Below are 17,721 nucleotides of genomic sequence, written 5' to 3'. Positions count from 1 at the left end.
GTTTCAGTGCTTTGGGTCAGAGAAAGTTAAAGTGTAAGTTTATTGGGTTTTTGGAATTTGATATGGTTGAGAGATATAAAGGATTGGTCAGAACGAGAGTCTTGAAAGGTTTGTTATCAAGTTCATGTTTTTAGAAATATGAACGATAGTGTTGGTCGTATTATCTCCAATAGAAGGTTCTTTATATCTTATTACTATGCATTTATTTATTTTGACCACTTAATACCATTGGACTTAATAGCTTATTTCTATACTTTACTAACCTGTACATATAACCCCTTTTATTTTAACCATGTTTCATTTTACCCTTTTAATTATAATTTAGTTTTAGATGTTTTCTATTTATTTACTGATTAATTATTTCTATTAAATATTTTTGACATCTCATTTATAAAATATAAGTTTTATGACGATTATATAATATGTTCAATGTTTTTATTTTATTTTTATAACAATAACATAGTAACAATTTTTCTTATTTTACGTGTATATATAATGAAACGATATATTTATATTTATACTTTTGTTTTAAAAATGGAATAATTAAATGTTGAGGTTTTATAAAACATTTTAAATAAATGAGGGTAAATTAGTTATATTTATAAGAAAAGCTATTAAAATAAGCTTAATGATTAGAGTGATAACTTATTTAGACGTAAAGATTAACTATATGATGATGTGACACTTATTTTAAATGATAATATAGTGTAAACATTGGAGATGCTCTAATGACGAAACAAGAATCGAAGAGTCTTCCGCCTTAAGTCGCGTGCCCTCTGTATATATATTATTATATAGGGATAATGACTTAAAAGGGTAATATATTTTTTTATTTGTACACATTTAGTCATTGACTTTTTTTTCGTCCACATTTACCCCTTCAACTTGTTAAACTGTACAAATTTAGTCCTTATGACCGGCTACTCCAGATTAGCCGATAAAAATGACTTAATAGGGTAATATATTTTTCACTTTGTACACATTTAGTCCTTAATATTTTTGTACACATTTAGTCCTTAATATTTTTTTTGTTGCAAAATAAGTCATTTTTGTTTTTGTACTTATTCAGTACTTATAAATGATTTCTTTATGTCTTTATCACAACATCTTACGTATGATAGTCATATGGTCGCGGGATAGGTTGATGTGGTCCTGCTATATGTTGTAGGCCAAGATACCTGGTGCGGACCGACTGTAAGCTGTAGGCACGGAGGCTCGAGAAGAGCGGTTGGGTTAAGGCGGCATGCCGACAAACCCTGGGTATTCCAGTTCGATGACTGATTGGACCTGTTGTGTGTTGGCATTCCAGTCGGATAACTGATTGGGCCAAAGTATTCCAATCTGATGAGTGTGGGCCGGTTATGCATGATAATACGTTTGTTGTATCGGGTAGAAACTCACTAAACTTTGTGCTTATCCAGTTGTTTATGTTTTGAGGTTCTATCATTGATCATGGGAAGGCGAAGACATGACTGTACACACTCATCAATAGTATTGAGGATTCCGCGTTTCTTATATTACTCTGATTTTCGATAAATTTTGGAATATCGTTTTTTTTTTCTTAATAATGGATTTATAATTAGGGAGTTTTGCATTATTTAAAAATGAAAATTTTTTTGTTGTGAAAATGAGATGTTACACATAAACATCAACAGCCGCAAACACTTCATCAATGATTGTCTCACGTAAGATGTCGTGAGAAAAACCTAAAGAAATCATTCATAAGTACTGAATGAGTACAAAAACAAAAATAACTTATTTTGAAACAAAAAAATATTAAGGACTAAATGTGTACAAAAATATTAAGGACTAAATGTGTACAAAATGAGAAATATATTACCCTATTAAGTCATTTTCCCGGCTAACCTGGAATAACCGGTCATAAGGACTGAATGTGTACAATTTAACAAGTTGAAGGGGTAAATGTGGACGAAAAAAAACGTCAGTGACTAAATATGTACAAATCAAAAAATATATTACCCTTTTAAGTAATTGTCCCTATTATATATTCGTGTATTAAACGTGTGGAGAGTGTTGTATCCATTCTCGACCCGCGCCCGCTTCAGATATAAGATTTAAGACCCGTGTCCGCCCCATTACTCGTTAAGACGGAGAATCCCCGCTCCGTTAGAGTCGGATATCCACGGATACCCGAATTCACATATCAAACTTGTATCTAGATTTAAATTTTGTAGAAAGATCTTGAGTTTTATATACATTGTCGGTCAACTTTTAGATTTAAAATTAAAATAAAATTACTTTTGTAAACATTCATATAAATAAAACAATTTAATACTTGGATTTACGTGCCTACTCTTTTCATGCTTCTGTGCTTCTAGAAATACGTTCTCCACGAAGTGAATATCACCAAGAAGAACCCAACAATGGCAAAACAAGAAGAGGTGATTCTACTGGATTTCTGGGCTGGCATGTATGGAATGAAGGTCAGGATCGCTCTTGCTGAAAAGGGTGTTTCATACGAATACAGAGAAGAGGATTTGAGGAACAAAAGCCAGCTTCTCTTGGAGATGCACCCGGTTCACAAGAAGGTTCCGGTTCTCATCCACAACGGCAAACCGATCTGCGAGTCAAGCATCATTGTTGAATATATCGATGAAGTCTGGAAAGACAAAGCTCCATTGTTTCCTTCTGATACTTATGGCAAAGCTCGTGCGAGGTTTTGGTCTGACTTTATTGATAAGAAGGTAACTTTTGACTCTTCCTGATTTTTCCCTTAATTTACTTTTAATATTCTATCTAGTACTTAACAGATTTTATGATTCAGGGTTGGAGTCATGTTGATTCGCCCTCTAGATAATTCCAAACATATTGATTTTGGTCCTCTCAAATCAGTTGAAAGTGTGTTTTAACTAATTAATCAAGTAATTTTCAACCCAGATCTACATATTTCAATTAAAAGCGAGTAAAATGGTCTTTAGATTATGGAATCTTTTTCTCTAACTTTGTCTACGGAAATGCAGATTTTCCTGATCGGGAGGAATATGTGCATGACAATAGGGGAAGAACAAGATGCAGCAAGGAAAGAGTTCATATATTGCCTGAAACTGATTGAAGGAGAGCTTGGAGAGAAGCCTTACTTTGGAGGTGACAGTTTCGGGTACCTTGATCTGTCTTTGATCCCATTTTATTCAAGGTTTCATGCCTATAAAACCTACGGGGAATTTAACATAGAACAAGAGTTCCCAAAATTGTTCGCTTGGGCTAAAAGGTGCTTTCAGAACAAGGAGAGCGTATCTAACTCTCTTCCTGACCAACTAAAGGTCCATGGCTTTGTTCAACAGATGAGGAGGATACTTGGACTTGATGAGTAGAACTTTGAGGTATCAAAGCCAATGACATTATATATGGTTTTTAACACCTGTATTGGATCTGTGTTTCGCTTTAGTGTCAGAAAAAACACACTTAATTAGATGTGTTTGTCACATATAAATAATGAAAGTCGTGTTTTCAGATACATTTGTTGCTATGCTTACATTTTGCAATGTTTATTTTATGAATGGGATTGGTTACATATTTGAAAATTTTGAATCTACTAAACAGCAACTGATGTTAGGGATGATGTAGTTCTTGAATTCTTGTAGTAAAAAGCTTAGAACGATCAGGAGTTTCTTCACCGGCTTTGGTTTTTTAACTTGTAGTTATGGTATGCAGCTACACCATCAATGGCTGCATCAAGAACGTTGTTTTCGTTTGTTTAAAATAAAAGAAAAAAAATAAATATATGAACACTCATATACAAGTAAAAAACGAAAAGGATAAACGATGTTCCTTTGGCTTATTATATAACTTTTGTTGTGAAGGAAATCAGTAGTAGTGGAAGGCTTTGCGTCCCACATCGGCTGATTGAAGCAAGAAACCAAGAGAAAGCTGCATATAAAATGAGAACCCACGGCTGCAAGAAGGATATCTATTTTCGGCCTTTTGGCTAAGATCAAGTGTAGTCTTGTAGTGTCTGTTCTTTATCAGTTTAATATTTGATATGTGGGCTTACTCGCAAAAACGTGGGCCTATTCCAAAAACGTGGGTATCAGGCTATCAGTCACCATTTTTAATTATTAGAATAGGCCAACTGAATTTTAGTATCCGAAGAAAAAGAGTAAAACAGCTGTAGTATATCAGCCACCATATTTAATTATTACTATGGGCTAACATTTCTACTCTCCATGTATATATATATTACACATATTGAAAGAGTTCTGTGGGTAAATAAAAATATAAAAAGGCGATTATGGCTTCTCTTGTATTGCTTTTATCTGAACTTCTGAAACACCATGATGACGCTGAATTTGGCTACACATCATCTTCATCACGACCTTGTTTTTCCGGTGGGCCAGTGGCCGCGACTGGCGGTGGTGGTGGGTCGTGTGCTGCGGCAAAAAGGGTGACCGGAAAGTCATCGAGAAGTGGGGTTGGAGGGTATCGCAAGGTCAGGGAGTATGATTTGATTGAAAAAGAACCTGAGATTAGGGTTTGTGTTGAATTTGTTTGAATAACGATGCGTAAATACTTGTACATTATGCATTTTATTATGTATGTTAGTTTTGTTTGTTTGTTTTTTTTTGTAGCCAAATATTTGTAGTTTTACAGTTTATCAATTATGTTAATGATGCTTATACAAATACCTATATAAGCATATCTATTACTATACCTGCAATCACTTGAATAAAATCCAATTTTGATAAATCTTGCGGATATTTGGATCCATTTAATTACATCTCTCCAAGTTTATTCCAAATATTGTTTTTCAATAAATAATACCGTCATGCCCTTATCTTCTAAATTGACTGTTTTAACCCTAGTAAGTTTATGAAATGATGCCTGTGTGTGTACAGGATGCAAGTGCAAATTTATGCTATAGCTTTTATTTTTTAAACTAGGCGAATGCCCGCGCGTTGCGTGGGATATAAAAAAATATTTTATATTAAAAATAACTAAATCATTGTTATTAACAATTAAATAATAATTTCATAAAAAATATAAAAAATGATTTTTAGTATTGTTATAATGTTGAACTATATTATAAGAGATAAGGTTGGAACTTGAAGTTGTTTTGCATATACAAAGTTATATGATTAAAATAGAAAAAAAAAATTTAAAAATAAATAAATCGTTATTGTTATCTATTAAATAATAATTTCATATTAAATTAAAACGTTTATATTAAATATTATCATTATGTAGAAAATACGATAATAGAGACATCTTTTTATCTATCTTAAATTTTATCATTCTGTACAACATATGATAATAGAGACAACTTTTTATCTTAAATAGTAAAAAAAATGTTTTGTATCATAAATATTACCATAATTATGTAGAACATATGATAATAGTGACGTCTTTTATAAGGTTAAAACTTTAAATTGTATTACATACAGGGTTGTAAAACTTGGCTAACACAACCAAATACACGGCATGTTACTTAAACTCGGCCTCCAATGGAAGCGAGTTTGCCTAACTCAGCCAGAAGACACTCGGATCCTTATTAAACTCGATCCAAATCTAAAAAATACGGTCCAAAATCATTTTCGAAATTCTAAAATTTAATTGGTCACTTGTCGACAAAGACAATCTCACTAAAGAATACACTCAACGTCCTACAAAGTTAGATGCAAGGAAGATCTCATGGCTTAGTCCCTTTGAAATATTTCACAACTTTTCCTATTTATAGAGGAGAATACATTCTCTTGTTTACTCTCACGATCAATTTAGGATGAAGACATTTTAATTAAACTCATTTCTTTATTTGCCATTAATTTTATTTTGTTAAATAAAATATTAAATAATAAAAATAAAACGTTATCCAGAAAATTTATTGTTCAATAGTTCCATTTTTCAGTAATCTCGTAAGTTGCTATAAAAAATTAAGTTTTTATTGAATAACTTTTTGTTAAATCCTAAAATCATAAATTCAGTTAGGTACTTAATATAGAAAGTTTGTTTATATGTATTTTCATGATTCAAAATGTCATTATAAAATGAATTCATTTATAAAATATAATCGAGTATATATTTCGTGCTTTTGAATCAAAGTGATTTTTCAAACAATTATAATTTTATGTTTAGGTAGATTTTTTTTATGTTTATATAACATTATGTAACTTATAATATTATTATAAACAATTTGAATAATCATGAGAGTTTCAAATGAGTGAAAGGAAAATGCTTCATTTATCGGTCCAAATTGATCAAACTCGAACCGATTCAGCTTAATATACCAAACTACATACCGTTTTTTCTATTGAAACCCGGTTTGTATATATTTTGTGTTTTTGAATCAAATTTATTTTTCAAACAATTATAATTTTATGTTTAGGTAACTTATTTATAATGTTATTAGAAACAATTTGAAAAATCATGTGAGTTTCAAATGTATGTGCTGAAAGTAAAATGCTTCCTTTATCGGTCCAAATTGATCAAACTCAGACCGATTCAACTCAATATACCAAACTACATAACGGTTTTTCAACTGAAACTCTGTTTGAACCTAAAAAAATCTTATTCAAAACCATTTTCGGGATTCTAAAACTTAAATAGACAGTTGCCAATAAAGACAATCTCACCAAAGAATACCCTCAACATCCTAAAAAGGTAGGCATAAGGAAGTTCTCATGGTTTGGTCCATTTGAAACATTTCACAACCTTTCCTATTTATAGAAGAGGAAACGTTCTCTTGTTTACTCTCACCATCGATGTGGGATGAAGACATTGTAATAAAACACGTTTTCTTGTTTATAAAACATTATTCAACTTATTTATTAAAACACCCTCTCTCTTGTTTACCCTTTCTTTATTGTTCAATAGTTCCATTTTTCTATAATCTCGTAAGTTGCTATCCAAAAAAGTAAGTTTTTATTGAATAACTTTTTGTTCAATTCTAAAATCATAAATTCAGTTAGGTACTTAATATAGAAAGTTTGTTTATATGTATTTTCAAGATTCAAAAGTTCATTATAAAAAGAATTCATTTATAAAATATAATATGCGTATATATTTCGTGCTTTTGATCAAATCGAATTTTCAAACAATTATAATTTTATGTTTAGGTAGATGTTTTTTTATATTTATATAACATTATGTAACTTTTTTAAAATATCATTGGAAACAATTTGAAAAATCATGGGAGTTTCAAATGTATGTAGTGAAAGGAAAATGCTTCTTTTATGGTCCAAATAGATCAAACTTGGACCGATTCAACTAAATATACCAAACTACATATTTTTTTTCTAGTGAAACCTGGTTTGTATATATTTCGTGCTTTTGAATCAAAGTGATTTTTCAAATAGTTATAATTTTAGGTTTAGGTAGATGCTTTTTTATATTTATATAAAATTATGTAACTTATTTATAATATTATTATAAATAATTTGAAAAATCATGGGAGTGTCAAATGTTTGTTGTGAAAGGAAAATGATTCCTTTATCGGTCCATATTGATCCAGCTCCGGTTCAACTTAATATACCCAACTACATAATTTTTTTTCTAACTGAAACACGGTTTAAACCTGAAAAAATTCGGTTTAAAACCATTTTTGGAATTCTAAAAGTTAACTGGACACTTGCTAATATAGACAATCTCACCAAATAATACCTTCAAAATCCTACAAAGGTAGGCATGAGGAAGTTCTCATGGTTTGATCCATTTGAAACATTTCACAACCTTTCCTATTTATAGAAGAGGAAACATTCTCTTGTTTACTCTCACCATCGATGTGGGATGAAGACATTGTAATAAAACACCATTTCTTGTTTATAGAACATTATTTAACTTATTTATAATATTATTATAAAGAAATTGAAAAGTCATGGGAGTTTCAAATGAATGTGGTGAAAGAAAGTTAAAAAAGAGGGTTTCAAATGCATGAGATTCAAGAAAAAATGCTAGCTTTATAAGTATGTATGATCCTTGTTTTCGACCATGAGCCTTAGATAATAAATGTTAGCACATAAAAAGATTTGTCTTATAAAGGAAAATATTCTTACAAATTCTAAAATTACATGTGGGTATTATAGGGATTGAACCTCTGACTCATATGGGTATTAAACCCATGTCTCTTCACACCTAGGCTGGAAGTCATTCACGTCCCTTTTCAAAAAAATTAATTTCACTTTTCATTTTCAACCATGCAGACACGTAATAGGTTTGGCCGTTTCAGATTTGGCAAGCAGTTGGGTTAATGCTGATCCTTAATTTGGGAAGGGTATTTTATATAATCATATGAAATTTTGAATTCTAGAAAAATTTATTAATATTAAATTAGTTTAAATCTAATTAAAATTTGAATTTGGATATAGACGTGGGTTTTATAGTTTCATACGGATATATATATATATATATATATATATATATATATATATATATATATATATATATAATTTTAAAATTTACAAAAATATAAATGTAATATTTAAAATTTTCAAGGATATAAACGAAATTTTCCTTGTAATATTTTTAACAAGAATAAATTGTAGTTGTACCTACAAAGTATAAAGTGATCAAATGACTAATATGTTCAAACCTCTCAGTAATAATAGTAAAGAATGGTGATGGAACGTACTTATGCCGTTTATTATATATATATATATATATATATATATATATATATATATATATATATATATATATATATATATATATATATATATATATATATATATATATATATATATAGAGGACGGTTCATTTGAGATTAAAAAAAAGATGAGATCTTGAGATTCAACCTCAGCCACATATTTATCATTTGCCGCTCTAATGTTTCAGCGTACCGGCAGCAACGGGGTATGCCTAATCATAAATGATTATGGCAGAGAGGTATAATCATATAGGATAAAACAATAACATTTTTAAAATGTAAAATAATTGAAAATTTTCGAATTTTTTTTAAAAAAATATTATTTTCGTCACTTTTTTTATCCAAAAAAAAAATAATATAAATTTTTTTTACCGTTTTTTTGAAATATCTATGAAATATTATAGTAGAATATTAGAATATTCTAATAGAATATTATAATATTTTACATATCTGACAAATCTACTAGAATACCAAAATATTCTAACATTCTATGAAACACAATTTCGTAGCCATTTCTTCTTGTAGACTTTTCCAAAACCTAGAAGTGAAACGACTGTCACGATTGAACACAAATGATAAATGAACACCTTGAAGTCTTACTATCTCTTTCACATAGATATCTGCAAGCTTATCCATAGACCACTTCTCATTGGCTGCTATGAAATATGCACTCTTTGTTAATCGATCTATGATTAACGAAATCATATCGTGACCTTTCTTTGTCCTAGGCAACTTAGTCACAAAATCCATGATGACGTCTTCCCATTTACCCATGGGAGCTGGTAAAGGCTCCAAATTCTCATAAGGTTTCTGGTGTTGTGCTTTAACTCTTGTGCAAGTCACACTGTCAGCCACATACTTTGCAACATCGAGTTTCATCGTCGGCCACCAATAGTAAGGTTTCAGATCCCTATACATCTTCGTTCTGCCAGGATGAATCGAGTATATGGTCTTTTGGGCTTCTTCCATGAGAAGATCTTTCATTCCTCCTCCCTTACGTACCCAAATCCTGTTTTCGAATACCTTCAACCCTTGACTGTTCATACCGAATTCCAACGTTTTGTCTAAACGTTCCTCCTTTTGGTTATCTCCTTCCAAAGCTTCCTCCCAAGCTTTCCTAATGCTTTCTACAGATGTTGAGACAATCTCTATTCTCAACGCTCTTGGCTTCTTCCTTTCCAAATTTACTTTCCTACTCAAAGCATTTGCTACGACATTCGCTTTACCAGCATGGTAAAGTATCTCACAGTCATAGTCATCGAGTAACTCCAACCAACGTCGTTGTCTCATATTCAATTCCTTTTGATCAAAGAGATACTGGAGACTCTTTAATGCAAATACTATCGCTACCAACTCTAGATCATGAGTGGGGTAGTTCTTCTCGTGCTCCTTCAGTTGTTGAGATGCATATGTAATTACTTTATACCTCTGGGTCAGAACACAACCTAACCCAACTCCATATGCATCATTATAAACTGCGATGTCTTCAATTCCGTCAGGTAATGAAAGAAGAGGTGCTTCATACAAATTCTTCATTAGCTTCTCGAAAGATTCTTTGTGCTTTTCGCTCCACGTATATGTAGCTCCTTTATGGTTCAAAGTTGTTAAGGGAGAAGCTATCGAAGAAAAGCCTTGGATAAGCCTTCTGTAATATCCAACTAATCCTAGAAAGCTACGAATCTCGGTGGGAGTTTTTGGTCGTTCCCACTTCATTACAACTTTGATCTTTGTCGGGTTAACCATTATTCCTTCTTGGTTAACCACATGACCCAAAAATTGGACTTCCCGAATCCAAAAATCACACTTGGAGAACTTTGCGTACGACTTCTCTTTCTTCAGAAATTTTTAACACTTCTCTTAAGTGTTTTCCATGCTCCTGCTGGATCTTTGAATATACGAGAATATCATCAATGAACACTATTACAAATTTTTCGAGGAAAGGTTTACAAACCCTATTCATCAAATCCATAAATGCTGCTGGAGCATTGGTCATTCCAAACGACATAAACAAAAACTCATAGTGTCCATATCTCGTTCTGAAAGCAGTCTTCTCTATATCCTGCTCTCTCACCTTCAGCTGATGATATCATGACCTAAGATCGACCTTCGAGAAATAGCTCGCACCCTGAAGCTGATTGAAAATGTCATCTATTCTAGGCAAAAGGTACTTATTCTTTGACGTCGCCTTATTCAGCTCTCTGTAGTCAATGCACATCCTCATGCTTCCGTCTTTCTTCTTTACGAATAACACCGGAGCTCCCCATGGTGAAGAACTAGGTCTAATGAAACCATTGTCCAACAACTCCTGAAGCTGCATCATAAGCTCCTTCATCCCCGTCGGTGCTAGTCGGTAATGTGCTTTGGCTATCGGTATGGTTCCTGGTAACAAGTCTATCCTAAATTCTACTTGTCTATCAGGGGCAATTCAGGAAGATCTTCAGGAAAGACTTACGGAAAGTCGCACACAACCGGTATCCTCTGCATCTCCTTCTTCTCTTTCTTCACATCGGTTACGAATGCTAGATATGATGTACATCCATTGGACAAACATTTTATGGCTTTCATCAGGGAGATGATTCCATAATTTATTCTACGTTTGTCCCCGTACATCATAAATGGTTCTCTTCCAGGCAGTTTGATCACTACGATCTTCTTTCTATACTTGATGTCGACGTCGTTCGCACTAAGCTAATCCATGCCTAACACCATGTCGAAGTCATTTAACTTAACGGGCAACAATTCCTCACGGAATATATTCCCATTCAAGCCGATGACGATATTCCTAATGCATTCACTAAAAGGTACGAATTTGCCACTAGCTACCTTTACTACTAGAGCACTATCTACTCTATCTACAGGCAATGTTAGTCTTCTACCAAATTTATGCGAAATAAAGGAGTAGTTAGCTCCAGAATCAAATAAAATATTGGCAGGTAATCCATTTACGAGAAAAGTACCTAAAGCGACATCTGCTTGAAAAAAATAAGAAAATCAGTTGCTCTGATACCAACTGAAAAGATGAGAAAAATTCAGTAAACCTAGACTAGAAGAGTCCAAGTGTTGAAAATTTGAAACAGAGTTTCAGAATCGTCAAGTGGCAAGTAATGTGGAAAATAAAGAGTTGTGAATCACCAAGTTTATCATATAGATGTTTTTGTATGTTCAAGATCAATGATTCAAAAGTTTCTCATATTCATAAAGATTCAGTTACAAGTGTTTGGATGGTAAGCACACTAAAACACTCAAATGACTCTCTGATAACTAGTCTAAATAATAATTGTGCAGAATGAGCAGAAATGAAGCCAAATTATCAGAAATGAGCAACTTTATAATGGATCCCAAGGGGCCTATTTATAAGCTTTGGAAAAGCATGTGACATGGCTTGACCAATCAGGTGTTGACACGTCATTATGACTTAGTCATCAGTTGACAACTTTGCCCTACTTAACGGAGAATGGATGGAATATTCCAATTCCGTTAGTATTCTGTTAGGAATCCATCCAAGTTATGAGTCTTCATATTTCTTGTGCCTTCTTGATCAACATTGAAAATGTGATGAGCACCAGGTTGCTTCGTTGTCTTCTAAGATGTCATTAACTTCCAGAAGCGTCGTTGATCAAGTTGAGATGTTTCTTGAATGTTGAAATGTGTCTTGTACTTGAAGATGTACAACTACGTGTTCATGATGGACCATGAACGAAATTCAGGTGCCTTTGAGCATTTGGACAAGCCTCCATTGTACATGATGAGCCATGTGTAACCTTGTTGAGCCATTAATGTGATCATATTGATCCATTGACTTGAGATGAGCCACCACGTATTCATGTTGATCCATCTACGTCTTGATGCTCCACATATGATCTAGATGTGCCATCTGAGATCATGATGGTCCAACTTGCTTACTTCAAGTGCTCCATGTCAACAACAAGTGCTCCATGTGTATAGCAAGTGCTCCATGTCAACATCAAGTGCTCCATGTTGAAATGTCCAAAACATAACACACAAAAAATTCATTTTTTATTTAATTAAATAAGTATTCTAAAAAATCAACAATACAATCCCAATAAAACAAGTGTATCAATCAACCTATGAAATCAGAGTAAATCAAAAAACACGGAACGAAGTGGTGTGTGCCCTGCAATCATCCCGAGCTCATACCGTTGAAACCAGAAACACCTGAAACATAAACTGAAAACTGTAAGCACAAAGCTTAGTGAGTTCCCCAAGATACCACATACCACACATACATAAATCACATATTGGGCCCCCACCCTCCATCGGGCCCCGCTTGGTCTCAAGTCCCACTCGGCCTCGGGTCCCGCCCGACATCGAGCCCCGCACGGATTACAGATCTTTCAACCAGGCCCCGCCTAATACACACATAATCATATAACCGTATAATCATATAAACATATAATCTTACTAGCACATGCAATAATCATAAAGACTATAGCATACCATACAGTCATCGAGCCTCGCCCGGTAAGCATAAAACACATACTGATAACTAGCATAAATATACTCATCAGGCCCCGCCTGGCATCGGGCATTGCCTGGTAAGCATACCATCACATAACACATGCAAGAGTAATGCATAAATCTAGCATCATAACATATAAACCATGGGCCGACATTGGTGCCTTCAACCCGCTAAACTCAGTGAGGAGACTCACCTTGCACTTTTGAATCCCGCAGATAAATCTCTAACTGCTGGCCCGCTAAAATCCCCACGCTATAATCACAAAACACAATCCAAATAGATACTGGAATCCCAACTAATACAAAAAGTCTGAACTAGGGTAAAGGACCTTTTTACCCTCTCCATAACTTGGCCCAATCCAACAATCTAAAAGCCCAATTTCAAATAAACACCCAAGGCCTAATCATGACCCAATTTTCCAAATTGGGCCCAAATCCCTTCCATGGCCCTTAACCCAAGGCCGAATAATATACCCAACCCAAAACACCGTAAATCAGATGGCCTAACAAAGCCCCAAAAATCAAAGCCCAAAACATGGCCCAAACCGAAGACCAAAGATCCCAGACCCATTCTACTGAGTACGCGGGGCGTACTCAGCTGTACGCTAAGTGTACATGCTTTAGGTCATGTACGATGCGCGTACATGCTTGTACGCCCATCATACTCCTCCTAAACAACCACCTTTCACATTCAGCCCTTAATCCCTTAATACATTGTTCCAAAACATAGATCTGACTTCCTTGGGCTAGATAATCACGTAAAGTTGCTAACTTTACGTTCATGCATGAATAAATGAAGCTCTTAAAGCTCAAAGGAGTTATTGGGAGGCTTAACACATTCATGTGACCTTAAACCTCATAAAGTTTGCACGTCTATGCATAAGAACCACATAACAACTCATATCCAAAAGAATAAGTCCTTCAAACAACTTAACTCATTAATCAACCCAAAAAGGGACACAAAAGCATGAAAATCAAGACAAGAAGAGATTTAAGCATTAACAAGTCAAGATTTGAACTTGATACCTCCGGGATCTTGCAATGTGATTAATGATTCTGGATCTCTAAGTTCCCCACCAAGCTATGAATCTTCCTCCTTCTTCAATCAATCTAAAAATGAGCCAAAACAACACCAAATTCTCCTCAAAAGTTCAAATGCACATTAATGGAGGCTAAGGGTCGATTTAGGGTTTTAGGAGGCTTGGGAGCTGGCTAAGAACTTAAGATGCTTAAATAGGGAACACACACTTAAAATTAGGGTTTCCACTGATCCTCGTACGCCCAACGTAATCCTTGTATGCCCAACGTACGAGGCCTCGCACCCCCGATCCATCCTTCGCAATACGCTAAGCGTACACCAAAGTACGCATCGCGTACTACACTTCGCACCAGTACGCCCCATGTACTCCCTATGTACGCCCCACGTACTAGGGTTTCCTATTAAACCCTAAAATACTCCAAAGGCCATAACTTCTTCGTTACAAATCCGATTCCGACGATCCTTATATCCATGAAAAGGTACCGAGAAGCTCTACGCTTTTATCAACTCATACTTGCCATAAAGTTTTCTGAACAAGGATCCAATTCCATAAAACCCGAACTGACACTTTACCGAAATACCCCTTGGCTCCAAAACAGAAACCGAACACCCGGATCACCCAAATTACATCACCTGACTCCAAATGAGAAACAATTCGGAACAGGGTGTTACAAATATTCCCCACTTAAATTAGATTTCATCCTCGAAATCATTCCTTACCATTGTCGTCATGCCAGACAACCTGAGCAACACGACCACAACCCCGGACGTACCCTAACCTTCCCAAGGCAACCGAAACCAACCCTAGCAGGGCTCCCCAACCCGAAGATGAATGAATCCTTTCTCAGCCTAAAGCAATTCCTTGCAAAAACGACGCAGAATAATCACATCTACACAACCTGTAATCTAAAATCTCGAATTGGTCCGATTCCGTGACAGACCACCCATACTAAACCACTACCAGGCCAAATCCTCATTGAGGTCCAGACTTAAACAAAACGCTTCCAACTCTTGATTGACTTGATGCTTCTATTGGGAACAAAATCACCGACCATTTATTGCTGCAAAACACTTATACTTGACATAAGGCTCAGATAATCCTTCGAGTTGAAGACTCATTCCTCCAACGGTTAGACTCAAACGAGAGTTGTGTAATAGGGTCAAATCATCTACTATGAGATTATATAATACAAGCTGCAAGTGACTTAGCATATTACCCGAATAACAAGCGACTCCACACGCGAGTTCCAAATCACTAATACCGCCTTGACTTATCTTGATACCCCTCACCGATAGAACCAATCCAAAATACAATCATAAGGGCCTGATCTACCATCAATACTGAAACTATCCTTTAACCATGAACCCTCCAACTGATACCCTTGGCTTACATATTCCTTAATTCATATCATTATGAAATGAGGACCTTGCCCACAAATACCCGCGCTCCCCAACGCGAGTTCCCACTAATAACCAACTCGATACTTAACTCATAATCCGAGATCCAAGGATCTACACTTTCATTTCACTCGAAACCTTCTGATTCATGACAACCCCTCTCTAAACCAGGATACATAAAGGTTCCTAAACCATCGTAGAGACCACCAGTCTCGCACCTGGTCCTGCCACTAGGTTCCCAAGAATCCAAATAATAAGGCTACCCAGCCTATAAACCCATCTGCGTCACACACTGACCACACACTTAATCTTGTAACTCAAGATCCAATACCTTAACCCAACAGTCTCTACCAGGTCCCACCTGTATTGCCATAATCACATGGGCCTCGCCCACGGGTCCCACCAATACTATTCCACGGAGTGGCCTCTCCCACGGGTCCTACTCATCTAGAGTGACATAGGCACGACTCCACCTCGGACCCCAATGGTCCTCAACCTAAAACAGAGAAATGCACCTCGACAATCTTGTCCGTCGTGCCCAAGGCCTGAACCGATCCTCCTCTAAACTTGTGGCCACCTCTTCGATAGGCTATCTAAACTAGTGAACGCTACGATCCCATCACAATCTTATAACACTTCTGACCAACCATAGTTACCACCCATGGTCTCATCACACCCAAACCATCACCACCCCACTTACCTGAGTCAAACTCGCATCCAACTACATCCAATCAGACGTTCGACTCATGCTTCGACTCCAAATCCCTCAACCTAGACTTAACCAAAAGCCTTCTATGCATAATAAAGAAGACGCCGACCAACCGTTGGGAGTTTTATGAACTCCCAATTTACCCAACTTTAATACAGACGACCACTTAGGTCGTTTCTCCTCCTGACTGGGATGCGAAACTTATCCTAGTTCACACCCGATCCAACTCCCAGAAATTTCTGATCAATACTCCCCCACTTGGACTTGTCAAAGCTCTCCTATTCCATGAAACTTGATGGATTCCCAACCCATCTTATCTTCGTACAACATGAACCGACTATGATATGGGCTTACCAATACTAGCGTTCCATTACTAGCCAACTCAATGATCGCCCAACTCCTAAAATTCAGATAGATACTCCCAGAGATCCCAACATCCCGATAACCCCAAATGATTACCATGATACCATACCAAATCCTTAATTTTTTATATTGATGACTAAAAACCATAATCCTTGGTCTGAACTGGCGGATCTTCACCCCCAACTTCCTGTTGGGTTTTGTGTACTATAACACTCCTATGGTGCACATACAACCCTAATAGCTTTGGATCTAAGTTTTCTCTAGTTATATATGCAATAAAATTTCCAAAGCATGAAGCCTACAACTAGCATACAATTTTGGTACATGAATCATAAAATCAACTTAGAAGAATACATTTTTATTGTAGCTTGTAGTTTTGGCCTTTCAAGAGCTTAGCACCTCAAGTGTGATGCATCAAATGGTTCAAAAACACCATAAACAAAGGAGGACTTTGAGAGAGAGTATGGAGCACACTAAAATCGGTTATAGCTCTTCCTAGAAGACTTAAGGTAGGGTTTTGGCTAAGGGATAACACATATATAGTGTAGGATTCCAAGAGTCATGGGTAAACCCTAATCCATACACTTAGGTTATGATCCATATCTCATGTGGGGTAACTCTTCATGGATACTTACATAAGCTTAGCCCATCATGGATCAATAGCCCAAACACTATATATCACTGATTTACATAATCAGTCCCCGTTAATTTAATTAGTCTCTTTTGATCACTAAATTAATTCTTGATCAATACTAATTAGATAATATGATTTCACAATTAATATATTATACTTGTAATATATTAATAAATCATAAATAACCTCTTTCTCAAATATCCATCGTATCAGATTGTTCTGGTGAAGGCAACCTAAATGGACCATGCTACTCTCGGGTCAAGTACATACCAATTATAATTATGGGCTTAGACACCTAATCCAACACTTCCATCCTCAAGGAATCACTGAATCCTAACCATCTATAACCCATACAAATATAAAGCTCCCCTGAAACTTCTAATGACCAAACAACTCATGCAACCGACACCATCATCTTCTTGCTACTGCTCCTCCCCTAGCAACGGTAGTGTTTGAACCCAAAAATTCTTCCGTAGACGACTGCTGATCCCACCAGATCAAAAGAT

At 35.3% G+C, this 17,721-nt stretch overlaps 1 protein-coding gene and 1 pseudogene across 1 annotated transcript; both read left to right on the top strand.

The window, feature by feature from the left end:
- The first annotated feature begins 2,341 nt into the window (after window positions 1-2,341).
- Window positions 2,342-3,410, top strand: LOC145115394 (putative glutathione S-transferase). Its single transcript, XM_079051683.1, has 2 exons — window positions 2,342-2,705; window positions 2,982-3,410. The coding sequence occupies exons 1-2, from the start codon at window positions 2,385-2,387 to the stop codon at window positions 3,330-3,332; spliced, it is 672 nt and encodes a 223-aa protein (XP_078907809.1). The 5' UTR covers window positions 2,342-2,384; the 3' UTR covers window positions 3,333-3,410.
- Window positions 3,411-3,926: 516 nt separating this feature from the next.
- Window positions 3,927-4,037, top strand: LOC145118235 (U2 spliceosomal RNA; annotated as a pseudogene).
- Window positions 4,038-17,721: the final 13,684 nt, after the last annotated feature.

The sequence above is a fragment of the Lactuca virosa genome, chromosome 5 (genome assembly GCF_052849685.1).
Source record: "Lactuca virosa cultivar CGN04683 chromosome 5, Lactuca_virosa_CGN04683_v6, whole genome shotgun sequence".
Lineage (NCBI taxonomy): Eukaryota > Viridiplantae > Streptophyta > Magnoliopsida > Asterales > Asteraceae > Lactuca > Lactuca virosa.
Note: the sequence above shows the minus strand (reverse complement) of the source record. Positions and strands in the feature narration are given on the sequence as shown.